This window comes from Oncorhynchus kisutch, linkage group LG30, assembly GCF_002021735.2.
Source record: "Oncorhynchus kisutch isolate 150728-3 linkage group LG30, Okis_V2, whole genome shotgun sequence".
Taxonomy (NCBI): Eukaryota; Metazoa; Chordata; class Actinopteri; order Salmoniformes; family Salmonidae; genus Oncorhynchus; species Oncorhynchus kisutch.
Window position 1 is genome coordinate 16,234,903 of NC_034203.2, and position 27,942 is coordinate 16,262,844.

At 42.7% G+C, this 27,942-nt stretch overlaps 1 protein-coding gene across 1 annotated transcript; it reads left to right on the top strand.

Annotated features, from left to right (window-relative positions):
- LOC109875183 (zonadhesin) lies at positions 1 to 27,942 on the top strand. The gene is made up of 23 exons (XM_031810936.1): positions 1 to 177; positions 481 to 521; positions 833 to 1,080; positions 4,400 to 4,955; positions 5,094 to 5,290; positions 5,383 to 5,763; positions 6,235 to 6,536; positions 6,742 to 7,007; positions 7,316 to 7,369; positions 7,469 to 7,606; positions 7,865 to 8,127; positions 8,225 to 8,309; positions 8,426 to 8,500; positions 8,622 to 8,759; positions 9,092 to 9,351; positions 16,293 to 16,377; positions 16,460 to 17,194; positions 18,088 to 18,296; positions 18,418 to 18,574; positions 18,854 to 19,287; positions 25,085 to 25,214; positions 25,579 to 25,747; positions 27,739 to 27,942. Exons 1-22 carry the CDS (start codon positions 101 to 103, stop codon positions 25,695 to 25,697), a joined length of 4,950 nt encoding a protein of 1,649 aa, XP_031666796.1. The 5' UTR covers positions 1 to 100; the 3' UTR covers positions 25,698 to 25,747; positions 27,739 to 27,942.

The following is a 27,942-nucleotide window of genomic DNA, read 5'->3' on the forward strand; positions in this document are numbered from 1 at the left end:
ATCAGAGTGAGACTCCAGTACTCCCCAGTCTTTCTATATAGTGAGTGTAAAGAGTATTTTATCTTAGCCTCCATAAGGGTACACAACTAGAAGAACACCCATGCTAGGAGGCACCTACATGGGGTTGCTGGCTACAGCAGCCCTCCTCTCTCTGCTACAGGACGGGACTTACGGAAGGTGAGTCTCACTGTCATACTGTTGGTCTATTGTTTAGCATCTAATGTACTCTTAGTTACTCTCTCTCTCTATGGCTGTGTCTTACTCTTTCAATTATATGATTTACTGTCTTAATCATTATCATGTCAACATTAGTATAAATAATACAAATGCTGAACTTTAGTTTGCAACTTGTTGTCGGATGCACCATGACATAGAGATTACAATGTCGATATGTCGATGTGTAGGCTAACAATAAAGTGTTTTACTTTGATATCAATTTCTCTCCCACTGTTTTGATTTGATCCGAATGTCTTCTTTCAGTGTTGAGGGTGACAGATCATCAGTTACAATGAGAGATGCAGGTATGAAACAGTATCAAATACAAATAATGCTAAGCATTTTTATGCGTTTTTTAAATTCTCAAACAGCACAATGATTGCTGAAGGAGAAGTGGGATTTGTCAGTAGAACTAGCAACCTATTCATCAGTCTGACTTATAGGCTACACCTTTGTCTGGTTTTTGTTAAGTGCAGTGTCATCACATCCCCAATTGCTACATTAACTTTGAACAAAAACTCACCTTTACTAAAGACCTAAACACAGATTTTTTTTTTTTAAACGACTACTTTAATTGACTATTCTCTCTCTTGTTCTCTCTCTCGCTCTCTCTCAGGGACCTGCACTGTCCACAGCAACTTCCACTACAGCACCTTTGACTGGGCCAACTTCCGCTTCGTTGTCCCCTGTACCTATGTCCTGGCCAGGCTGTGCTCGTCCGCTGAGACCCCCCTGTCCCACTTCAGTGTGGAGGTGAAGAACGAGCAGCGAGGGAACTCCTCTGTATCTCCTGTTCTGCAGGTCAATGTGGAGGTGGAGAACCTCAGGGTCTCCCTGCACAAGAGACAGAACCACCGGGTCATGGTGAGTACAACAGGTTATTACTATAAAGTTTATTCACTATATCAAATCAAATGTATTTATATAGCCCTTCGTACATCAGCTGATATCTCAAAGTGCTGTACAGAAAACCAGCCTAAAACCCCAAACAGCAAGCAATGCAGGTGTAGAAGCACGGTAGCTAGGAAAAACTCCCTAGAAAGGCCAAAACCTAGGAAGAAACGTAGAGAGGAACCAGGCTATGTGGGGTGGCCAGTCCTCTTCTGGCTGTGCCGGGTGGAGATTATAACAGAACATGGCCAAGATGTTCAAATGTTCATAAATGACCAGCATGGTCGAATAATAATAATCACAGGCAGAACAGTTGAAACTGGAGCAGCAGCACAGCCAGGTGGACTGGGGACAGCAAGGAGTCATCATGCCAGGTACTCCTGAGGCATGGTCCTAGGGCTCAGGTCCTCCGAGAGAGAGAAAGAAAGAGAGAAAGAGAGAATTAGAGAGAGCATACTTAAATTCACACAGGACACCGGATAGGACAGGAGAAGTACTCCAGATATAACAAACTGACCCTAGCCCCCCGAAACAAACTACTGCAGCATAAATACTGGAGGCTGAGACAGGAGGGGTCAGGAGACACTGTGGCCCCATCCGATGACACCCCCGGACAGGGCCAAACAGGAAGGATATAACCCCACCCACTTTGCCAAAGCACAGCCCCCACACCACTAGAGGGATATCTTCAACCACCAACTTACCATCCTGAGACAAGGCCGAGTATAGCCCACAAAAATCTCCACCGTGGCACAACCCAAGGGGGGGCGCCAACCCAGACAGGAAGATCACATCAGTGACTCAAACCACTTAAGTGACGCACACCTCCTAGGGACGGTATGAAAGAGCCCTAGTAAGCCAGTGACTCAGCCCCTGTAATAGGGTTAGAGGCAGAGAATCCCGGTGGAAAGAGGGGAACCGGCCAGGCAGAGACAGCAAGGGCGGTTCGTTGCTCCCAGAGCCTTTCCGTTCACTTTCACACTCCTGGGCCAGACTACACTCAATCATATGACCCACTGAAGAGATGAGTCTTCAGTAAAGACTTAAAGGTCGAGACCGAGTTTGGGTCTCTCGCATGGGTAGGCAGACCATTCCATAAAAATGGAGCTCTATAGGAGAAAGCCCTGCCTCTAGCTGTTTGCTTAGAAATTCTAGGGACAATTAGGAGGCCTGCGTCTTGTGACCGTAGCGTACGTGTAGGTATGTACGGCAGGACCAAATCAGAGAGATAGGTAGGAGCAAGCCCATGTAATGCTTTGTAGGTTAGCAGTAAAACCTTGAAATCAGCCCTTGCCTTGTCAGAAAGCCAATGTAGGGAGGCTAGCACTGGAGTAATATGATCACATTTTTTGGTTCTAGTCAGGATTCTAGCAGCCGTATTTAGCACTAACTGAAGTTTATTTAGTGCTTATCCGGGTAGCCGGAAAGTAGAGCATTGCAGTAGTCTAACCTAGAAGTGACAAAAGCATGGATTAATTTTTCTGCATCATTTTTGGACAGAAAGTTTCTGATTTTTGCAATGTTACGTAGATGGAAAAAAGCTGTCCTTGAGACAGTCTTGATATGTTCTTCAAAAGAGAGATCAGGGTCCAGAGTAAGGCCGAGGTCCTTCACAGTTTTATTTGAGACGACTGTACAACCATTAAGATTAATTGTCAGATTCAACAGAAGATCTCTTTGTTTCTTGGGACCAAGAACAAGCATCTCTGTTTTGTCCAAGTTTAGAAGTAGAAAGTTTGCAGCCATCCACTTCCTTATGTCTGAAACACATGCTTCTAGCGAGGGAATTTTGGGGCTTCACCATGTTTCATTGAAATGTACAGCTGTGTGTCATCCGCATAGCAGTGAAAGTTAACATTATGTTTTCGAATGACATCCCCAAGAGGTAAAATATATAGTGAAAACAATAGTGGTCCTAAAACGGAACCTTGAGGAACCTTATTTTCTGTATACCAGGGAGATCGTTTTTTATTACAAATGTTTTTAGTTTTTAGGGGTGCAACTGCATCTAGGGTATTGCGCAAGGATAAATTGAGTTCCTCAGTTAGGTGGTTAAGTGATTTTAACGTAATAAAATGGTGGTCCGATAGTCCAGGATTATGAGGAAAAACATTAAGATCCACAACATTTATACCATGGGACAAAACTAGGTCCAGAGTATGACTGTGACAGTGAGTAGGTCCAGAGACATGTTGGACAAAACCCTGTAAGTCGATGATGGCTCCGAAAGCCTTTTGGAGTGGCTGTGGACATTTCCATGTGAATATTAAAGTCACCAAAGATTAGAATATTATCTGCTATGACTACAAGGTCCGATAGGAATTCAGGGAACTCAATGAGGAACGCTGTATATGGCCCAGGAGCCATGTAAACAGTAGCTTTAAAAAGTGATTGAGTAGACTGCATAGATCTCATGACTAGAAGCTCAAAAGACGAAAACGTCATTTGAAATTTGCTATCGTAAATGTTAGCAACACCTCCGCCTTTGCGGGATGCACGGGGGATATGGTCACTAGTGTAGCCAGGAGGTGAGGCCTCTTTTAACACAGTATATTCATCAGGCTTAAGCCATGTTTCAGTCAGGCCAATCACATCAAGATTATGATCAGTGATTAGTTCATTGACTATAATTGCCTTTGAAGTAAGGGATCTAACATTACGTAGCCCTATTTTGAGATGTGAGGTATCAGGATCTCTTTCAATAATGACAGGAATGGAGGAGGTCTTTATCCTAGTGAGATTGCTAAGGCGAACACTGCCATGTTTAGTTTTGCCCAACCTAGGTCGAGGCACAGACACGGTCTCAATGGGGATAGCTGAGCTGACTACACTGACTGTGCTCCTGGGTTATAATGGTTTATTGGTTCTACTCACTTTCACATATGATTTAGGCCTTTCACATTCCAACTGACCACATTGATGTTAGGTAATGTATCTAGACCCAGGATGTGCTATTTGTAATTGAGTCATTGTAAATTCACTGCATAATAGTGCTGAACTTAGTTACTCACTGGGTTTAAAAGTTCATATACTGTATCTGCCATGAACTGATAAACTGAAAAAGTATTTACTACAGTACAACAAAGTTCAGAGTTGGTTATGCAATGATGTACAAGAATATGAAACCTTATCAGATTTTTGAAAGTTATATGGGACATAAGAGGGTTAGTATTTTGTCCCCTATTCCAAAGTATCGAACACATTGATCCAGTACATTTTTACTACATGCTACGGTAAGAACGGCAAAGAAAGACCAGTCTTTCAAGTAAATCAATCTTTATCATGTTTTCAGGTCAACGGCATTTGGAAGAAACTCCCCCTGAGCCTCAACGGTGGCACCATCAACATCCGAGGTAATGCGGCTTCCGTCGTCCTGGAGACTAACTTCAACCTTTTTGTATCCTATGATGACTCCTGTGCCGTCCATATCACTGTCCCCGCCTCGTATTCCGGTAAAGTCTGCGGCATGTGCGGGAACTTCAACCACCTGAGAGACGATGATTACCACACAGCTGACGGTTCTGAGGCTTCAACCGCTGCCACGTTTGGCCAGAGCTGGCAGAGCCAGAAGGCCTGTCAGTCAACCGTTGTCCCCAATGAGTGTCCCCCTATGGACGAGGCAGAGTACGCTAGCGAGCCCTACTGTGGGTCCCTGGTCTCCAGGCACGGGCCCTTCGCAGAATGCCAGTCTGTCCTGGGAGCTGAGAGCTACTTCCGGAGCTGTGTGGCGGGGATGTGTGGAGCAGGTGGTGGCCTGGAGGTGCTGTGTGAGGCCCTGCAGTCCTATGCTGATATGTGTCTCAAGGCCGGGGGGCCTTTACCTGCCTGGAGGAACTCGACTATGTGTCGTAAGTTGTTTTATGGTTTCCTATTTTGATTACTAACCTTCCTGCTGTAATTAACTATTGAAGTTGGAAACAACTTGATGATGGTGATAGCCTTCCAGACATTTGACTAAATTCTCTGCCCTTTCTTTCCCTCCCAAGCCCTGGAGTGTGGAGCGAACAGCCATTACAACGCCTGTGCCGAGGGCTGCCCTGAGGCCTGCTCCGCCCTGGACGCCCAAGGGGTGTGTGGAAGCTGTGAGGAAAGGTGTGAGTGCAACCCCGGCTTCAAGCTCAGTGGGGGGAGGTGTGTCTCTGCAGAGGACTGTGGCTGCTGGATGAATGGAGTGCACTATGAGGTAAGGAATAGATTTAGGTTGATAGCAAAATATCAACACAGACAGACATTAAGAAACACACACAGACATCTCTTTTCTTCACCCTTTTCCAGAAAGGAGCGACGTTCATGGACGGTGAATGTGATCGTGTGTGCCAGTGTATGGGCGGGGGCGGACTCCAGTGTTCTGCTTCCTCCTGCGCGGACGACGAGGTGTGCAAGGTCAAAGAGGGGGTCAAGGGTTGCTTCCCCTCCAGCCCGGCCATCTGCCGCGTCTACGGAGACCCCCACTACATCACCTTTGACGGCAAGGCATACACCTTCCAGGGGGGCTGCAGCTACACCCTGGCCAAGACATGCGGTGGACACACACCCATCCAGTTCTCAGTGACGGGCCAGAACTGGAACCCGGGGAGCGAGAGCAGTGCTAAGCTGGCCGCAGTGGTTCTGGAGACCAAGGGTCTGCATTTGAAAATAGATAACTACAGTGTTACAGTAAGAATGAAAACTACAACATTTTGAAATAATCTTTCTTTACTTGTGCAGATACTTTTTCCTATTTTGCCAGTTTTGCCTTTTGCCTTCAGAACCTTCAATAATCAGCTCTGGGTGTGCGGTAGATCCTACCTATTATTTACTTGTGACATTAACATGCATTGCTGACCCACTGGACCTTGCCCTCCTATAAACCCCCTCCCCACTTCCCTGTATTGCTTTGGTACGACAGTTCAAAGGAACTATGTAGAGAATTAGAGAATCGAACTATGTCTATCCCTTATATGATTTTATTTGTATTTGCAACTGTTCAGTGTACTTTAATTTCTACAATTTGTCCAATGAGACAGTGGAGACATACTCTATTCCACACAAAAATTATATTTAATTTAGTTCAGTTCTACTTTCATCTATTTTACTTGGCTCCACTCTACCTTACTCTGCGCTACCCTTCCCTACTCTCCACTGCAGGTGAACCATGTTTGGCAGAGTCTTCCTATTGCAGTAAACGGCTCATACGGCGAGGTGAAGCTGTACAAGAAGAAGCAGTACACTGTCATGGAGACGACCTTTGGCCTCCGGATGCTGCTGGACGATCATCACAGGCTCTTCCTGCAGCTGGACGAGCGCTACAAGGGTGAGATGTGCGGCCTCTGTGGTACCTACTCCAACGACCAGGGGGATGACTTCCTGACCCCAAACGGCACCAAACCCGAGACCAATGAGGTCACGTTCGCCAACAGCTGGAGAGTGAAGAGTCCGGAGGACGATCGGTGAGTGGGTTGGATGTTTTGAACCATAACGGTAACATACTGTACGGTACATTATGTTACCGTTATGTTTGTAGTGGATGAGTGCATCCAGCCGTTAACTGAAAAATGCAGAACTGTCATTGTATCCTCAACCCTAATCTTTGAATATATCAATAAATCCAATACATAACACCATTGATCTCCTCTCCGTTCCCCTCTTCTCTAGCTGTGTTGCTTCCCCACCTGCCCCCCAACCATGTGACTCCCATTTGGACAACCAGGGCTACCAGGAGTGTTCCAAGCTGCTGCGTGACACTTTCAAGCCCTGCCACCCATTTGTCCACCCCACATCCTACATAGACAGCTGTATGTCTGACCACTGTGCCTCCGGCGGGGACATGCATGTGACATGCTACTCGCTGAAGTCCTACGTGACCGCCTGTCAGGTGGCCAGTGTTACCTTGCCCCCCTGGTTTAATGACACCGCCTGTGGTGAGTGTGATATGGTATGGTTGTTTTCGTAATGATGGTGATGCTGCTGCTGAACACCGTACTATGATTGTAGGGTGGTTGGCTCACCCCATCCATCATCAAACACTTTGGTTGTTTCTGTAGCCTTCAACTTGGAGCCTTCATTCCTTCCTCCATTCTTCTTTTCCTTCCACTCTTGCATCCCTTATTCCTGCACTCTTTTTCCTCCCCTCCTCCCTCCTTCTCTTACTTTCCCCTTCCTACCATCCACCTGAGGCTTGTCTAATGTGTTCCTGTGAAAAACCCTGCTGTCTGTCTTATAATTGCAGATAGCCTACCTGGCCCTCCCACAAAACCACCAGTTACTACACCTGACAATACATGTAAGAACGTTGACCGCATGCTTTTCCACTGGCAGCATTTCCATTTCTTTGATACCAGCTGGCTCATTTGGTGACTGAGTTTTCTATGGCATCCTACAGTTTGTCCTCTAGACTGCAACTTTGACAACAGCGAGTGTGGGTGGGAGCAAATTGTTCAGGACAGTTTTGATTGGAGGAGACAGAGAGGCCCAACCCCGTCTGACCTCACAGGGCCAACCCAGGACCATACCACAGGAGGTGAGAGGTTACGAGGTCACATGGTTGTGCCCCCCCCCCCCAAAAAAATCTGAAATGACCAAATGTGCGTCATCCACTGTTTCTGAGATTTCAATGAACGAGACAATACATGGTTGTAGCCCATCGTCTTGTACAGACAGTGATATAAATACCTATCTACATAGTGGACACCATAGACATCATAGAGGCTAGCCATTTCAGAGCTAATGTGCTGGGAGTCGTGATGTTAAAGAGTGTATGTGTATGTTTGTTGATCAGGTGGCTCCTACATGTACATTGAGGGCAATGGTGTGTACTACGGAGACTCTGCCCGTATGATAAGCCCTAAGTGCCAAAAAGGGGCGACAAAATACTGCCTGCGCTTCTGGTACCACATGTACGGACAGGCCAAGGCCATGATTCTCAATGTCTACCAGCTTGACGAGCACAACAAACACAGGAAACTGTGGTCCAAAGCCAATAACCAGGGCTCCACATGGTATCTTGCAAAAGTGGATATCAATATCGATGGGTCATTCCAGGTAGGAGAAGGTATCAGAGGTTTTTGAGAGGGTTAAATAGTGTGAAATGATTGTGATATTACACATTTTCACCCAACACAAAATGGCTTTGTTTCAGATCATCTTGGAGGGAATCCGAGGCTCTGACCATCAGTCTGACGTGGCATTTGACGACATCTCCATCCATTATGGATCATGTTCAGGTGAATGTTGTAACTATCACAGGGAGGCATGCCACCTGTACATCTAAACACTGGATGTCAGATGAGGAAACATTTACCCTTTATGACCAATGCCATTCCTCTGCTTCCTCTGGCAGGTGCCTCAACAGGTGTTGTTGGTGGACCTTCAGTTCCTCCCCCAGTTGAAGAAGGATCATTTGTCCCACACCCAGGTATATTACATCTATAGACTACTTTTCTTATGGGAAAAAAAAGTAAGGTACTTCAGAATAATGGGTTAAAATGTTGGACTCATATTGACTTTTACAAATGTTTCCCATGTTCCCTGCTCAGTCTGCAACTTCGATTGCACTTTCGAGGAGGACCTCTGCAGTTTTACCCAGCTGATGATGGATTCTTTTGATTGGACAAGGCACAGTGGCTCCACCCCCACTGTGATGACTGGGCCATCAGCTGACCACACTAAAGGAGGTAGGTGTTCTTAGGACTTTTATCCCAAACTGAACAACAAAATATGATCATTGTTGTCGATGATGGACATCGTAATGCCTTGTCTGAATGGTTGCAAAAACTCTAATGCTCAAACAGCAAACCTGAAAGTCAAAATTGCATTGAAGGACTTACCCTGTACTATTCTTCCTGCTCCATTAACTTCAATGGCTGTATTGCAAGACCTACATCCTTACATAAACAATCTGTCCCATTGCTGTATGAACTCCAGATAGAACCCCCAATAAAACCTACTGCTGAATTTCACCTGTGACCCTATCTCTAATCTGATCTAATCTACTCTTGCCTATAAGATGGCGGTCACTACTTGTACATCGAAGCCAACAATGTGTCTAACGGAGACACGGCTCGCCTCCTCAGCTCTGAGTGTTCTGACCCCGGTCTTCAGTGTCTACAGTTCTGGTACCACATGTCCGGTTCAGCGGAAACTATGGGCCTGCACGTCTACATACTCCAGGACCGCAGCACCGACAGGGTATGGTGGAAGAGGAACAACCAGGGAGACAGATGGCAACTAGCCCAGGTGGATCTCAGGACCACTGGACCTTTCCAGGTGAGTGAGTTATGTGACACTGGTCTTGGTTTAGCCTCTGACCTTCCCTCTGGAGGTTGGAACAATTAAAAGTCCAATGCAGCCATTTTATATCAATATTAAATCATTTCTGGGTAACAACGAAGTACCTTGCTGTGACAGATTTCCATTAATATTGGCAAAATAGCTTTTTAGGAAAAAAATATGCCTCAAGCTAGAATTTTGCTAGGACTGACTGCGAGTGGTCTGAGTGGAGAGGGGAAAACTGAAAACTCGCTGTTATTGGCAGAGAGGTTTGGAACTCTCTTTGTTATTGGTCACACGTCATCAGAGCATGACGCATGCTGAAAACGGAACGAGAGAGAGCTTGTTGTTTTGAAAGTTTCAGAAAAAGTGTTTCCTTTCAAAAAGAAAAGCCTTCCTGTTTAATTTGGATCACTTGCCGGGACCGGTACTATCTGTCCCAGGATACTACCAAACCCTACATTTTGAAGAGCTGATGGTTGGTGAAGCAGCTAGCATAGATGTTGCTGTGTATTTTCAGAGCCATATTCCTGTAAAGCTTATGAGGATCTCATGGCAAATGTTGTTGAAGTGTCGTTGTTGCAGGTTCACCTGCCTCATCTAAAGCCTCTTCTTTTGGGATGCTGTTAAAGGCCACCAAGTGATAAAAGTGAGAATTTGAGTCATATCTGTGCAATACTTGATAGTGTGTGTGTGATGTTAATAGAGAGGTCTGTTTTCTGGGTAACCTGAACATTGACTGGTTAGCAACTAGCTGTCCTCTCAAGAGTAAGCTTTTAACTGTGATTAATGTCTGTAATTTCACCCAGGTTATCACTCAACCAATTAGAGGGCATACCTGTAGTGTTGGATCTGTGGCATCCACTGGTATTGATCATATCTTCACGAATACTGCAGAGCTTTGCTCTAAATAAATATCAGTTCCCATTGACTGTAGTGAACATAACATTGTGGCAATAACAAGAATAGCCTAAGTGCCAAAGGTTGGTCCTGAAGTAATTCATAAGAGTTCACACAAAATGTTTTCTCGGGACTCTTTTGTTGAAGATGTACAAAATGTATGTTCGTCTGATGTGTGTGAGGAAGTGAATGCAGATGCAGCACTGGAAGTATTTGTCAAACAATGAATGACAATTGTTGACAAGCATGCACCTGTTAAGAAATGTACTGTGAAAACTGTTAATTAAGAGCACCCTGGATTGACGATGAATTGAAAAAGGGTATGCTACAAAGAAATTATGCAAATGAGGTGGTCAATTTGGTCAACTTAGTGTGGGAGAGGTGGAAAAAATATTATTATCCCTCAATAATGATAAGCCACCAGGAATAGACAACTTTGATAGGAAACTATTGAGAATGGTAGCAGACTGTATTGCCACACCTATTTGCTCTATCTTTAACCTAAGCCTTAAGGAGTGTATGTGTGCACAGGTGTAGAAGGAAGCTAAAGTAATTCCTCTACCTAAAAATGGAAAAGCACCCATGACTTGCTTTAACAGCCGCCCAACCAGTTTGCTGCCTATTCTAGTTAACTGATGGAAAGAATTGTGTTTGACGAAATACATTGGTTAAAATAAATGGATAATAAATGGATGATAAGATAATAGTTGGAACTGTATTGTTAGATTTGAGTGCACCCTTTAATCTTATTGATCATAAATTCTTATTGAAAAAACTAACTTGCAATGGTTTTACATCACATTCCATCACGTGGTTGGAGAGTTATTTATCCAATAGAAACCAAAGAGTGTTCTTCAATGAAATCTTCTCTAACATTAGATATGTACAGTGTGGTGTCCCTCATGGCAGTGGCCTTGGGCCGTTAATCTTCTCTATTTTTATGAATGATTTGCCACTGGTCTTACACAATGCTAAAATGACTATGTATGTGGATGATTCCACACTCTATATGTCAGCACCCAAAGCCAGTGAGTTCACTGAAATTCTAAATAAGGAGTTACAGTCAGTATCATAATGGGCGATTAATAATAAACTGGTCTTAAACTAAAGGCATTGTATTTGGTCCAAAGCATTCTTTATTACCTAAACCTCAACTGGAGTTGTGCATAAATGGTGTGACCATTGAGCAAGTTGAGGAAGATAAACTCTTAGGTATAACATTGGATGGTCAATTATCATGTTCAAGTCATATTGAAAAAGTTGTTGGGGAGATGGGGAGGGCTATATCTGTTAAAAAACATCATGAACATGCATGCCAGTCTATCCTGGTTGTGTTGATGAGAGATTAACTGCTTCTCTTCCAGTTTTTATGAGAAATAGTATTGTGATGAAAATTCAAGATTGTCCGCACAATCAAATAACTCAGCTCAGACACCCATACATACCCCACAAGACATTCCAACAGGGGGTTTCTTCACAGTCCCCAAGTCCAAAACAAATTCACAGCAACGCACAGAGACTTCCGGTGCCGACAGAGATGGCCGCCTCGCTTTGCGTTCTTAGGAAACTATGCAGTATTTCGTTTTTTTAAGTGTTATTTCTTACATTGGTACCCCAGGTAATCTTAGGTTTTATTACATACAGTCAGGAGGAACTATTGGATATAAGATCAACGTCAAATCACCAACATTACGACCTGGAATATGACTTTCCCGAAGCGGATCCTCTGTTTTGCCCACCACCCAGGACAATGGATCAGATCCCAGCCGGCGAACCAAAACAACGACTCCGTAAAAGGGGCAGACGAAGCGGTCTTCTGGTCAGACTCCGGAGACGGGCACATCGCACATTGCTCCCGAGCATACTACTCTCCCGAGCATACTACTCATGTCCAGTCTCTTGACAACAAGGTAGATGAAATCCGAGTAAAGGTAGCATTCCAGAGAGACTGTAACGTTTTTTGCTTCACGGAAACATGGCTCACTCGAGACACGCTATCGAAGTAGGTACAGCCAGCTGGTATCTTCATGCATTGCGTAAAGAAGTAAGAAGAAGGGCGGCGGGGTATGCCTTATGATTAACGAGACGTGGTATGATCATAACAACATACAGGAACTCAAGTCCTTCTGTTCACCTGACTTAGAATTCCTCACAATCAAATGTCGACCGCATTATCTACCAAGAGAATTCTCTTCGATTATAATCACAGCCACATATACCCCCACCCCCCCCCACCCCCCGCCCTCCCAAGCAGACACATCGATGGCCCTGAACGAACTTCATTTGACTCTATATAAAATGGAAACCACATATCCCGAGGCTACTTTTATTGTAGCTGGGGATTTTAACAAGGCTAATCTGAAAACAAGGTTCCCTAAATTATATCAGCATATCGATTGTGCAACCAGGGCTGGTAAAACCCTGGATCATTGTTATTCTAACTTCCTCAAGGCATATAAGGCCCTCCCCCGTCCTCCTTTCGGAAAAGCTGACCACGACTCCATTTTGTTGCTTCCAGCCTATAGGCAGAAACTAAAACAGGAAGCTCCCGCGCGCGCTCAGGTCTGTTCAACGCTGGTCCGAACAATCTGATTCCACGCTTCAAGATTTCTTCGATCACGTGGACTGGAATATGTTCCGCAATGTGTCAAAGAACAACATTGACGAATACGCTGATTCGGTGAGTGAGTTTCTTAGCAAGTGCATCGGCGATGTCGTACCCACTGCAACTATTAAAACATTCCCAAACTAGAACCGTGGATTGATTGGTAGCATTCACGCGAAACTGAAAGCGCAAACAACTGCTTTAAATCAGGGCAAGGTGACAGGAAACATGACCAAATACAAACAGTGTATCTGTTCCCTCCGCAAGGCAATCAAACAAGCTAAGCGTCAGTATAGAGACAAAGTAGAGTCTCATTTCAAAGGCTCAGACACGAGAGGTATGTGGCAGGGTCTACAGTCAATCACGGATTACAAAAAGAAAACCAGCCCCATCCCTGACCAGGATGTCTTGCTCCCAGACAGACTAAACAAACTAAACAACAGCACGCCTCCAACTCAATCATCAAGTTTGCAGACGACAATGCAGTGGTAGGCTTGATTACCAACAACGACGAGACGGCCTACAGGGAGGAGGTGAGGGCCCTCAGAGTGTGGTGTCAGGAAAATAACCCCACACTCAATGTCAACAAAACAAAGGAGATGATTGTGGACTTCAGGAAACAGCAGAGGGAATGCCCCCCTATCCACATCGACGGGACAGTAGTGGAGAGGGTAGTAAGTTTTAAGTTCCTTGGCGTACACAACACTGGACAAACTGAATTGATCCACCCACACAGAGAGCATGGTGAAGAAGGCGCAGCAGTGCCTCTTCAACCTCAGGAGGCTGAAGAAATTCGACTTGTCACCAAAACCACTCACAAACTTTTACAGATGCACAATCAAGAGCATCCTGTCGGGCTGTAACACTGTCTGGTACGGCAACTGCTCCGCCCACAACGGTAAGGCTCTCCAGAGGGTAGTGAGGTCTGCACAATGCATCACCGGGGGCAAACTACCTAGACACCTACACCACCCGATGTCACGGGATGGCCAAAAAGATCATCATGGACATCAACCGCTGCCTATTCACCCTGCTATCATCCAGAAGGCGAGGTCAGTACAGGTGCATCAAAGCTGGGACCGAGAGACTGAAAAACAGCTTCTATCTCAAGGCCATCAGACTGTTAAAAAGCCATCACTAACATTGAGTGGCTGCTGCCAACATACTGACTATTTAAAAATTGGATGTAATAAATGTTTCACAAGTCACTTGAAACAATGCCACTTTATATCATGTTTACACACCCTACATTACTCATCTCATATGTACTGTATATACTGTACTCTGTACCATCTACTGCATCTTGCCTATGCCGTTCAGCCATTGCTCATCCTTATATTTATATGTACATATTCTTATTCATTCCTTTGTTGTTGTGAAATTGTTAGATTACTTGTTAGATTTTACTGCATGGTCAGAACTAGAAGCATAAGCATTTCGCTACACTCGCATTAACATCTGCTAACCATGTGTATGTGACCAATAAAATGTGATTTGATTTGGTGATTTGATTTGTAGATGTATGATTCTCTTCTTTATGTTTTAGATTAACTAACTTCAAAGTAATGACTCGGGACGTCGGGTTTGATATGAAAGCTTCTTTTAGTAATAATACTTGTTCACGTTACATTTAACAACTTTAGATTCTATAGAGCAATGCAGGTAAGATGCTAGCAGAAAGTCAGCTGAATCACCTTGCACCTGCACATAATTGGCGCGTTATCTCTCTCATTCCTGTCGCAAGGCATTCTGGAACTTGCAGTCAAAAAGCGTAATTCAATACTAACCAATACAATTACATATGTAAATAACTGTAAAGAAATATCTTTAGATACAGCTCAATGAATGAACTTAAACATTAACTCGGTAACACATTAAAGTTACAACATTATGAAGTCCAAACATAATTTCATAATTTTCTTCTTCAAAATATGCTTCCCTCGTTATCAATCAGTGAGGACAAAAATGTCAGTTCCTTTAGCTTTTTCCGAATCGTTAGATGTTCATTTATTTGTACTTTTGGCTGTTCTGAAATATTATTTAAGGGCATAGTTGTGACTGGCAGCAGCTGTAGAAAACGGCAGCAACAGTTGTATTAATTGTCACTGGATGGACCTTCACCCTGCTATCATCCAGAAGGCGAGGTCAGTACAGGTGCATCAAAGCATCCGAGACTGACAAACAGCTTCTATCTCAAAGCCATCAGACTGTTAATCAGCCACCACTAACATTGAGTGGCTGCTGCCAACATACTGACTCAACTCCAGCCACTTTAATAATGTAATAAATTGATGTAAAAAAAATGTATCACTAGCCACTTTAAACAATGCGACTTTTATATATTTACATACCCTACATTACTCATCTCATATGTATATACTGTACTCGATACCATCTACTGCATCTTGCCTATGCTGTTCTGTACCATCACTCATTCATATATTTTTATGTACATATTCTTTCATTCCTTTACACTTGTGTGTATAAGGTAGTTGTTGTGAATAGGTTAGATTACTCATTGGTTATTGCTGCATTGTCGGAACTAGAAGCACAAGCATTTCGCTACACTCGCATTAACATCTGCTAACCATGTGTATGTGACAAATAAACTTTGATTTGATTTATTATACAGAGACATGATCACAAGGAACTCCCTTCCATCTCCAATTCCGCAAGCAAACAGCAAAATTACCTTCAAGAAATGGATAAAACAACATCTCATGGCACAATGGGGACAGTGAAATGACACACACACAAACACACGCACCCATAGACACACTATCACACTCTCAACACAATCAACGCAATCAATTTACACACATTATTCTTTAGTAGTATTGTTTGTATATTGTTGTATTTTATATTAGTGTGACTGTTCTTGTCTACAGTGTTTTGTTACTTGTCGTGTTTATGTTTTTTGGTGGACCCCAGGAAGAATAGCTGCTGCTTCGGCAAAAGCTAATAGGGATCCGAATAAACCAAATAATATTATCCAATTTACCACATGGTGATGTTACTGTGGAAAGCTGAAACTCCTGCCCGTGCAAACTTGCTGATTAGAAGGTCCTGTAGATTGTATTTTCAACCAGCAACTATCAGGAAAAACCACGGATCAAATTCCTTCACACTTTTACAGTGTCCATTTCATCATCTGTTGTGCAATATGACACAAAATACAGGAAGACACAATGCTGACTTCACTGGTCCTTTAAGCAACAAGGTGAATAGGGTCGAGTGGAATGTGAGGTGTGGATATTCCTCACTGCACCATTAACCCTGTGTTGTAATCTTAAAATGTCAGATGAGTTTGGACTCGGACATGTGTACCATTATTCATCCAGAAAGGTCCCTTTGACAAAATGTGCTTAGTGTACCTTTTTGCTATATATGCTCTGTTATAAATGTTTCTCTCTGGCTATTACTTTGATCTCAGATCATCTTCGAGGGCCGAAGAGGCACCACTGATCAATCTGATGTGGCTATAGATGATGTTTCTCTGCATCGTGGACACTGTGAAGGTAAGGGTCACTCCCTCCACAGTGAACAACACAACCACATTTGGGGTAATTGTTATAACGTTGATTTTCTTTTAACTCCTAGATATGATTAAGCCAACAACACCAACCGAGAATCCTGTGCCAGCAGACAAGTCTACCATTGCACCAACACCAGGTCCAATTACCATGAGACCAGTAACACTAAGACCAACAACTGCTGCACCAGCTCCAACCATCTCAACCATGCCATCTAAACCCTCAACAACTGCTAGGCCACAACCACCAACAACTATGAGACCAGAAACACCAGCACCACCCACAACTGAAATACCAAGTCCACCAAGACCAACAACTGAAAGACCACAACCCCCAAGACCGACAACTGAAAGACCACAACCCCCAAGACCAACAACTGCAAGACCACAACCCCCAAGACCAACAACTGCAAGACCACAACCCCCAAGACCGACAACTGAAAGACCACAACCCCCAAGACCAACAACTGAAAGACCACAACCCCAAAGACCAACAACTGCAAGACCACAACCCCCAAGACCAACAACTGCAAGACCACAACCCCCAAGACCAACAACTGAAAGACCACAACCCCCAAGACCGACAACTGCAAGACCACAACCCCCAAGACCAACAACTGAAAGACCACAACCCCCAAGACCAACAACTGAAAGACCACAACCCCCAAGACCAACAACTGCAAGACCACAACCCCCAAGACCAACAACTGCAAGACCACAACCCCCAAGACCAACAACTGAAAGACCACAACCCCCAAGACCAACAACTGCAAGACCACAACCGCCCACCACAGCGAGACCAAGTAAGTCTTTATGTGCCTTTGATAACACAAAGTTCCAATCTTCATTCATTACAGACCCCTCCTAACACAAGTGTTATACAATCGGTGGTTTACAAATGGAAAGACACTAAGTACAAAGAAAATGTAATCTGTACTTATTCTTGCAGTCAGTATGCTACATATTCTATACACTCAACCTTATATTTGAAGAGTTTTATTCCAAAACCTTCTATATCCATTTTCAGAAATATTTGTCAATTAGCTTTTATTGTAAAAAACAAAATATGAAAGAGATTGGTGTGTTTTTTAACTATCTAATCATGGCATGGCATGTATTTGTTTCAAATGTATCATTTGGTTTCATTTCAGAGACAAATAATCATGTTTTTTTGCTAAATGCTATACATATCCACCTCACTCTCAGAGAATAAGTAGTACTGCTAGGTTTTACACAGTGAAATGTAACACATTACTACATTTTTTTAAATGAAATGTACAAATGATACATTTGTGACATCGATATTTCACGTTTTTAAAACATATTTAAAACAGTAATATGAGATCTGTATGTAAAACATTTACATTTAATATAGCAGTAATATAGCAGATGCTCTTACCCAGAGTGAATTACAGTAAATACATTCGTCTTAAGATAGCTGGGTGAGAGCCACATGTCAGTCAAATATACAGGATACGAACATTCCATTCCAGCTAATCAAATGGATATATAGCACTTTGCCCCAATTTCTTGTGAACATTTTCATACACATCTAAAAACCTTAAGAATGAAACATCTGAGAACAATAATATTTTACAGACATGAATCTACCCGTAATAAGCTATCTTTTCTGGTGACGAATTGGTGGATATTGCGTTATTGGAAATAAACTCTTAATTTGCTCTTTTCTCTTTAGCACCATCGTGCCCAAACAACAGCCACTTCGCCCCCTGCATCTCCAACTGCCAGCCCACCTGTGTGCACCTCCACGGCCCACCCGACTGCAACTCTGATGAGCACTGCATACAGGGCTGTGTGTGTGACGACGGCTTTGTGCTCAGACAGAGGGTGTGTGTGCCCACCCAGCAGTGCGGCTGTGTGGACAGCAATGGCAACAGCCATCACGTAAGTAACCTAGCACCCAATGAGAACTGCTTTAGAAGTATGTTTGGTGTAGAACCAGTGCCCATAGTTACATGTGTGAAATCTGCAGTGTAATGACATTAAAGATGGACTTTCATTTCAGTTTAAAGAGAGCTGGTACACTGAGCACTGCCATCAGAAGTGTGAATGTGTTGAAGATGATGGTGTGGGGGAGATTGACTGCAATAATGAATATGAGTGTGATGGGGATGCCATCTGTCTTCAGAATGAAGCCGGACTGTATTTCTGCAAGTCAACAGGTAGGCCACACTTCTCAGAAACGTCACTCTCTTAAGAACTGTCTCTCATACACTCAACAGACATTCAATTGCATTCAATGCCAGTCCCTTACAGACCTCGGTCAAGGCCTAAAGTTCTTCTGTTTTCTAAAACAATGTTCAAGACCAAATCCAGAACAGTTAAGTCTCAAAGACCTTCACTGTTTTATATCATAATTCCTATCTATGTGTTTTCTCACCATGTCCTCATGCACATGTTGTTTCTTTGGTATTAATCTTGTTTCTATTTTTGCGTTCAAGGCTTCAGTGAGTGCTCTATCAATGGAGACTCAGATTACAGAACCTTTAACAACAAGAAGCATGACTTTGAGGGCACAAACTCTCATGTTCTGGTCCAGACCACAGACCTGTCCAAGAACCAGCCAGACATCTACATCAAGACCATCAATGAGATCGTCAACCAGGATGGTGATGACAGTCATGGTGACAGTAGCCAAGGTGACAGTAGCCAAGGTGACAGTAGCCAAGGTGACAGTAGTAATGTTGACAGCAGTGATGAGGATGACAAGCATAAAGACAGCATGAGAAGGGAGAACAGTGAAGACAAGCATGATCGCAGCGATGAGGACAGTGATGAAGATAAAAGTGAGAACAACAACCGTCTGCGACTCAGAGGGCTGAAAATCAGAGTCTACAACCACATAGTGGAGTTCAGGAAGAACAGGAAACTTGTTGTAAGTATTTAGGACTTATACATGATTTAATATGACAATTATAAGGTTATTCATAACTTCTACTTACAGTTGAAGTCGGAAGTGTACATTCACCTTACACTTAATCTTGAGTGTAGGGGGCAGTATTTTGATGTTTGGATGAAAAACATACCCAAATGAAACTGCCTATTTCTCAGGCCCAGAATCTAGAATATGCATATAATTGTCAGATTAGGATAGAAAACACTCTAACGTTTCCAAAACGGTCAAAATATTGTCTGTGAGTATAACAGAACTGATAATGCAGGCGAAAACCTGAGGAAAATCCAACCCGGAGGTGCTGTTTTTCCTGAAAGCTCTCTGTTCCATTGCCTGCCTTTGCTCCATTTAAAGGGATATCAACCAGATTCCTTTTCCTATGGCTTCCACATGTTGTTAACAGTCTTTAGACGTAGTTTCAGGCTTTTATGTTGAAAAATAAAATCACATTGCGTCATTGTATGGCTGGATGCCAGCAGCGTTTTGCATACGCAACAGTTTGAGGCAGACATTTTCTCTCTCTCTCCTATTGAAGAAGGTACCGTCCTGAGGATTGATTATAAAAAACTTTGACACGTTTCTACGAACTTTACGGATACTATTTGGAATTTTCGTCTGCCCGTTCGTGACCGCTCGAGCCTGTGGATTTCTGAACATAACGCGCCAACCAAATGGATGTATTTTGGATATAAAACTAATCTTTATGGAACAAAAGGAACATTTATTGTGTAACTGGGAGTCTCGTAAGTGCAAACATCCAAAGATCATCAAAGGTAAGCGATTCATTTTATTGCTTTTCTGACTTTCGTGACCAATCAACTTGGCTGCTAGCTGTTTGTAATGTTTTGTCTGCTGAGAGAGATTTTATTTAATCAGACACAGCTGGTGGATTAACAACAAGCTAGACTGTGTTTTGCTATATTGCACTTGTGATTTCATGAAAATGAAATAGTTTTAGTAATTTAATTTGAATTTGGCGCTCTGCAATTCCGGGGATGTTGACGAAGTTAACAAGAAGTTAACTTCCTGTCTGATGTCTTGAGAAGTTGCTTCAATATATCCACATAATTTTTCTTCCTCATGATGCCATTTATTTTGTGCTTCACGGTTGGGATGGTGTTCTTTGGCTGGCAAGCCTCACCCATTTTCCTCCAAAGATAACAATGGTCATTATGGCCAAACATTTATATTTTTGTTTCATCAGACCAGAGGACATTTCTCCAAGAAGTACGATCTTTGTCCCCATGTGCAGTTGCAAACCGTAGTCTGGCTTTTTTATGGCGGTTTTGGAGCAGTGGCTTCTTCCTTGCTGAGCGGCATTTCAGGGGATGTCGATATAGGACTCAATACTTTTGTACCTGTTTTCTCCAGAATCTTCACAAGGTCCTTCGCTGTTGTTCTGGGATTGATTTGCACTTTTCGCACCAAAATACATTGATCTCTAGGAGACAGAACGCGTCTCCTTCCTGAGCGGTATGACGGCTGCGTGGTCCCATGGTATTTATACTTACGTACTATTGTTTGTACAGATGAACGTGGTACATTCAAGCATTTGGAAATGGTTCCCAAGGATGAACCAGACTTGTGGAGGTCTGCAATTTTTTCTGAGAACTTAGCTGATTTCTTTTGATTTTGGCATGATGTCAAGCAAAGAGGCACTAAGTTTGAAGGTAGGCCTTGAAATACATCCACAGGTACACCTCCAATTGACTCAAATGATGTAAATTAGTCTATCAGAAGCGTTTAAAGCCATGACATCGTTTTTGTGAATTTTCCAAGCTGTTTAAAGGCACAGTCAACTTAGTGTATGTAAACTTCTGACCCACTGGAGTGGAATAATCTGTCTGTAAACAATTTTGGGAAATATTACTTGTGTCATGCACAAAGTAGTTGTCCTGACTGACTTGCCAAAACTATAGTTTGTTAACAAGAAATTTGTGGAGTGGTTGAAAAACGAGTTTTAATAATGACTCCAACCTAAGTGTATGTGAACTTCTGACTTCAACTGTATCTTTACGCATTATTTATCATGTGCTTTCTGATTTGTTACCCCATGTCTTATTGTAACCTGTAGCCAAAGGTTTGCCACTTTGCTGGCAGAACTGAATTATCTCATTATCTACAGGATGGAATTGGATGGAACCTAGTTTCCTTTTTGGCACCCATATTTTTCAGTTTATGTGTGTGTGTCTGTGTGTGTCTTTGTGTCTCACCCTGACCCTCATAGCGACTGGCTACTAGCTACCAGCCACTAAACTTCAGATGAATGCAGAACTAGCCATATATAATCTTTTCACTTCTTCCCTACTCCTCTCCTGACGTTAAAACACACTAGCTAGGTTTACTTACGTTGGTTGCCTTTAAAGGTCGACTTTGAGCAAAAATGCAAAAATAGCTGATCAATGCACCATCATACTAGGTAATTTAATGGTTAAAAAAAGAAAAAAAGATTAATAAGATATTTGGCTTCTGAAGTGCCATTTCTTACCGATATTCACAGCTTTCATTCAAAAACAATGTGTGTGAATTACATGAACACATGCTGGAGGAGTTACTGCCCAGCAAACCAACATTGGTTCTGTAACGGTTCCCAGAACATTAATCTAGGTCACTGACAATGTTCTCATAACACAAAAACTGTCCAATCGTAGTGATCATTATACAATGTTTGTATAAAACAATCACCTGATGTTGCAAGAACATTCCTAAAACATAAAAATGTACTTATTTTATTCTTACAACATTAACGGAATGTCCTGTGCAACCTAACTTAAACATTGTTTGAATGTCATCACAACTGAGAATATTTTGTGTTTTGGGAACCTATCCCGTGTAATGTATGTAATGTACTCACAGTGTTTCCACAACCTAATTACATGTTCTGGGAACCTGTAAAGAACTCAAAGGCTGTATTGTCAACATTCTTGAAACATCAAAGGAATGTTTTGTGCACCCTGATACCAACATGATCTGAAAAAAAAACTTTGGAGCATATCTCTTGTCATGCAGTGCCTTGCGAAAGTATTCGGCCCCCTTGAACTTTGCAACCTTTTGCCACATTTCAGGCTTCAAACATAAAGATATAAAACTGTATTTTGTGGGATTGTGGGACACAATGGGATTGTGGGATTGTGGGACACAATCATGAAGTGGAACGACATTTATTGAATATTTCAAACTTTTTTAACAAATCAAAAACTGAAAAATTGGGCGTGCAAAATTATTCAGCCCCCTTAAGTTAATACTTTGTAGCGCCACCTTTTGCTGCGATTACAGCTGTAAGTCGCTTGGGGTATGTCTCTATCAGTTTTGCACATCGAGAGACTGACATTTTTTCCCATTCCTCCTTGCAAAACAGCTCGAGCTCAGTGAGGTTGGATGGAGAGCATTTGTGAACAGCAGTTTTCAGTTCTTTCCACAGATTCTCGATTGGATTCAGGTCTGGACTTTGACTTGGCCATTCTAACACCTGGATATGTTTATTTTTGAACCATTCCATTGTAGATTTTGCTTTATGTTTTGGATCATTGTCTTGTTGGAAGACAAATCTCCGTCCCAGTCTCAGGTCTTTTGCAGACTCCATCAGGTTTTCTTCCAGAATGGTCCTGTATTTGGCTCCATCCATCTTCCCATCAATTTTAACCATCTTCCCTGTCCCTGCTGAAGAAAAGCAGGCCCAAACCATGATGCTGCCACCACCATGTTTGACAGTGGGGATGGTGTGTTCAGGGTGATGAGCTGTGTTGCTTTTACGCCAAACATAACGTTTTGCATTGTTGCCAAAAAGTTCAATTTTGGTTTCATCTGACCAGAGCACCTTCTTCCACATGTTTGGTGTGTCTCCCAGGTGGCTTGTGGCAAACTTTAAACGACACTTTTTATGGATATCTTTAAGAAATGGCTTTCTTCTTGCCACTCTTCCATAAAGGCCAGATTTGTGCAATATACGACTGATTGTTGTCCTATGGACAGAGTCTCCCACCTCAGCTGTAGATCTCTGCAGTTCATCCAGAGTGATCATGGGCCTCTTGGCTGCATCTCTGATCAGTCTTCTCCTTGTATGAGCTGAAAGTTTAGAGGGACGGCCAGGTCTTGGTAGATTTGCAGTGGTCTGATACTCCTTCCATTTCAATATTATCGCTTGCACAGTGCTCCTTGGGATGTTTAAAGCTTGGGAAATCTTTTTGTATCCAAATCCGGCTTTAAACTTCTTCACAACAGTATCTCGGACCTGCCTGGTGTGTTCCTTGTTCTTCATGATGCTCTCTGCGCTTTTAACGGACCTCTGAGACTATCACAGTGCAGGTGCATTTATACGGAGACTTGATTACACACAGGTGGATTGTATTTATCATCATTAGTCATTTAGCTCAACATTGGATCCTTCAGAGATCCTCACTGAACTTCTGGAGAGAGTTTGCTGCACTGAAAGTAAAGGGGCTGAATAATTTTGCACGCCCAATTTTTCAGTTTTGGACTTGTTAAAAAAGTTTGAAATATCCAATAAATGGCGTTCCACTTCATGATTGTGTCCCACTTGTTGTTAATTCTTCACAAAAAAATACAGTTTTATATCTTTATGTTTGAGGCCTGAAATGTGGCAAAAGGTCGCAAAGTTCAAGTGGGCAGAATACTTTCGCAAGGCACTGTATATCCACAATGTTACCACAACCTAATGAAACATTCTGTAAACCTTGAAAGAACAGATGAAATGTGTTCTGGGAACGTTCTTGTAACATCAGGTGAATGTTTTTTGCACTCTAAAAGAAGCATTGTAGAATCATCTGCACAACCGGAAAGTTTTGTGTTTTGGGAACATGTCTTTTGTGGTGTCCCCACAATGTTCCCACCATTTAAAGAACAGATTGAATGTGTTATAGGAACGTTTTTGCAACATCAACCAAATGTTTTAAACAAACATGTAAATGTTCAGGGAATGGTTTGTGGTGGTTGTTACAGATGTTGTGTACAACATTTTAGTGAATGTTAGGAGAACATTCCAAGGAAATTTCATCTAAAACATTTTTGATAAATAAATAGATTTTATCCAAAAAATGATCTTAATGTTTTGGGGGTTTTATCATCCTAATGTTAGATAAAACCCTAACTATAACTTAATGAGAATCTTAGCTAATGTTCTGTGAATGTTCCCAGCTAGCTAGCCTCTGCATAGTCCCCAACAACCGGATGCTCCAGTTTGCAGGGGAAATGGAAAGAGAGCCTGTGACGGGACTTCCTCTTTTGGACGTTAACAAGGCAACACTCCAACACTCCTCCACATTTACCAGATTGGTTAAAAAGTGTAGAACAGAACCTGCCCCCAACAGTTGTTTTCTTCTTGTCAAGACCAGTATGTAGGGGATCTAGTTTCAGGCAATTCTTTTACATCTGCTACGTTAGGTTACTCGCTAACTAAATTAGTTAGCTTATCTAACAGACTAGCTACGTCGGTTGCGGTCTGCATGAACAGAATGACATATCAATGAACCACTAAAGGCACACCCCATTTCTGTTTGAGAAATCATAGCAATATTCCTACAGTGAAATAATTGTTTTCCCAAGAAATACGTGTGTGTTTAGTAGACTGCTAGCACATTTTGACTTGTTGCCATTGGGTCAGTAACAGTCTTTCAAGTCTTTCAACAGAACAATAATTAACTATGAGCCCAATTATTTGTTTCCTCATTGGTTGCTGCCCTCTGTTGTTGACAGATAAGCAAAATTACATTGAACATATGATATCTTGCCCCATCTTTCCCCTCTCTCTATATATATATAGCTGGATGGTAGGAGCACGCATGCCCCTGTCTCCCCAGCAAGGGGTCTGAGGATTCTGGAGAGCTCCTCTCGTATCTACCTGAAGACAGACTTTGGCCTCTCGGTGGAGTTTGATGGACACAGCAGAGCAGGTAACACCACTGTTACATCACAGCCAAAGGAAAGTTTAAATGATTAGTATCTCACCAGTCTCTCTGATAACAGGACAGTAAGATAGCTGTACAGACAGTGTTTACTGCTCAATATGTCTCTTATCTGTGGACAGATAATATTAGCATAATAGTATAATTAACATTTACACATTTTATCATATCTTGCAGAAATATGGTAACAAGGCAACACTGTAACAATACTGTATCAATCCAAACACATGTGTATGATGTGCTACAGATCTTTGTGATATACCGTAAACTGCTTTATGATATAAAGTAAACTGTTACAGAACATAGATGTACTGACAGAAGGAACTCACTTCCATGTCTTTACTTTGCATAGTAATCATCCTGCCCCACACCTACAAGAGGAGATTGGGAGGCCTGTGTGGCAACTTTGACGGCAAGAAGAAGAATTACATGATGAAGCTGAACGGTAAACAGGCCAAGATCGTCAAATAAATTGGAGAGAGCTGAAGAGTGACGGAGGACGGACTGAGCATAACATGGAGGTACGGAGTCACAGAGACGGTACTAGCTACCACGACCACATTAATGTCTGCAATATCGTGTGTATAGAGTGTACAGTATGACATATTAGGAACTCCCTCACTTTTGTCAAATCTCAACTTTTAACCATCTCTTAACCAAGCAGATACAGCGGGGAGAACAAGTATTTGATACACTGCCGATTTTGTAGGTTTTCCTACTTACAAAGGCTGTAATTTTTTATCATAGGTACACTTCAGCTGTGAGAGACGGAATCTAAAACAAAAATCTAGAAAATCACATTGTATGATTTTTTTATAATTAATTAACATTTTATTGCATGACATAAGTATTTGATCACCTACCAACCAGTAAGAATTCCGGCTCTCACAGACCTGTTAGTTTTTCTTTAAGAAGCCCTCCTGTTCTCCACTCATTACCTGTATTAACTGCACTTGTTTGAATTCATTACCTGTATAAAAGACACCTGTCCACACACTCAATCAAACAGACCCCAACCTCTCCACAATGGCCAAGATCAGAGAGCTGTGTAAGGACATCAGGGATAAAATTGTAGACCTGCACAAGGCTGAGATGGGCTACAGGACAATAGGCAAGCAGCTTGGTGAGAAGGCAACATCTGTTGGCGCAATTATTAGAAAATGCAAGAAGTTCAAAATGACTGTCAATCACCCTCGGTCTGGGGCTCCATGCAAGATCTCACCTCGTGGGGCATCAATGATCATGAGGAAGGTGAGGGATCAGCCCAGAACTACACGGAAGGACCTGGTTAATGACCTGAAGAGAGCTGGGACCACAGTCTCAAAGAAAACCATTAGTAACACACTACGTCGTCATGGATTAAAATCCTCCAGCGCACGCAAGGTCCCCCTGCTCAAGCCAGCGCATGTCCAAACCCGTCTAAAGTTTGCCAATGACCATCTGGATGATCCAGGGGAGGAATGGGAGAAGGTCATGAGACAAAAATAGAGCTTTTTGGTCTAAACTCCACTCGCCGTGTTTGGACGATGAAGAAGGATGAGTACAACCCCAAGAACACCATCCCAACCGTGAAGCATGGAGGTGGAAACTGCAAAGGGGACAGGACGACTGCACCGTATTGAGGGGAGGATGGATGGGGCCCTGTATCGCGAGATCTTGGCCAACAACCTCCTTCCCTCAGTAAGAGCATTGAAGATGCGTCGTGGCTGGGTCTTCCAGCATGACAACAACCCGAAACACACAGCCAGGGCAACTAAGGAGTGGCTCCGTAAGAAGCATCTCAAGGTCCTGGAGTGGCCTAGCCAGTCTCCACACCTGAACGCAATAGAAGGGGAGCTGAAGGAGGGAGCTGAAAGTCCGTATTGCCCAGAGACAGCCCTGAAACCTGAAGGATCTGGAGAATGTCTGTATGGAGGAGTGGGCCAAAATCCTTGCTGCAGTGTGTGCAATCCTGGTCAAGAACTACAGGAAACGTATGATCTCTGTAATTGCAAACAAAGGTTTCTGTACCAAATATTAAGTTCTGCTTTTCTGATGTACCAAATACTTATGTCATGCAATAAAATGCAAATGAATTACTTAAAAAATCATACAACGTGATTTTCTGGATTCTGTCTCTCACAGTTGAAGAGTACCTATGATAAAAATTACAGACCACTACATGCTTTGTAAGTAGGAAAACCTGCAAAATCAGCAGTGTTACAAATACTTGTTCTCCCCACTGTACTGTATATTTGACTTTTATTTAACTAGGCAAGTCAGTTAAGAACACATTCTTATTTACAATGACGGCCTAGGAACAGTGGGTTAACTGCCTTCTTCAGGGGCAGAACAACAGATTTTTACCTTGTCAGCTCAGGGATTCAATCCAGCAACCTTTTGGTTACTGGCCCAACGCTCTAACCACTAGGCTACCTGCCGCCCAAGGGGAATATCTTTTATTATAAGGAAATGTTATATCTTTAAAGAGCACCAACACCAAAACGGACTCATTCTTCTTTTATGTTTTCAGAGGATCATCTTCCCTTCGTAACTTTGCTTATGGCCAGCAACCTGACCTCAATGCATCAATACCATTGAATGTGGGTTTTTTTTCTTCTCATAGACAGACACATTCCTTCCTACAATGGACACAGTGCATTTTAAAGCACTTGGGTTAAAAAAAGGGGGTTTTGTGGACTATGGATCAATAAAGTATTCTACTTCTTCCACATGA

What these genes read in the sequence shown, in the direction of transcription:
- LOC109875183 (XM_031810936.1), top strand. Translation starts at nt 101, where the DNA reads ATGCTAGGAGGCACCTACATGGGGTTGCTGGCTACAGCAGCCCTCCTC. An exon ending in TACTACACCTGACAATACAT is followed by an intron (nt 7,370 to 7,468) that starts GTAAGAACGTTG and finishes GGCATCCTACAG; the next exon opens with TTTGTCCTCTAGACTGCAAC. An exon ending in GTATTTCTGCAAGTCAACAG is followed by an intron (nt 18,575 to 18,853) that starts GTAGGCCACACT and finishes TTTGCGTTCAAG; the next exon opens with GCTTCAGTGAGTGCTCTATC.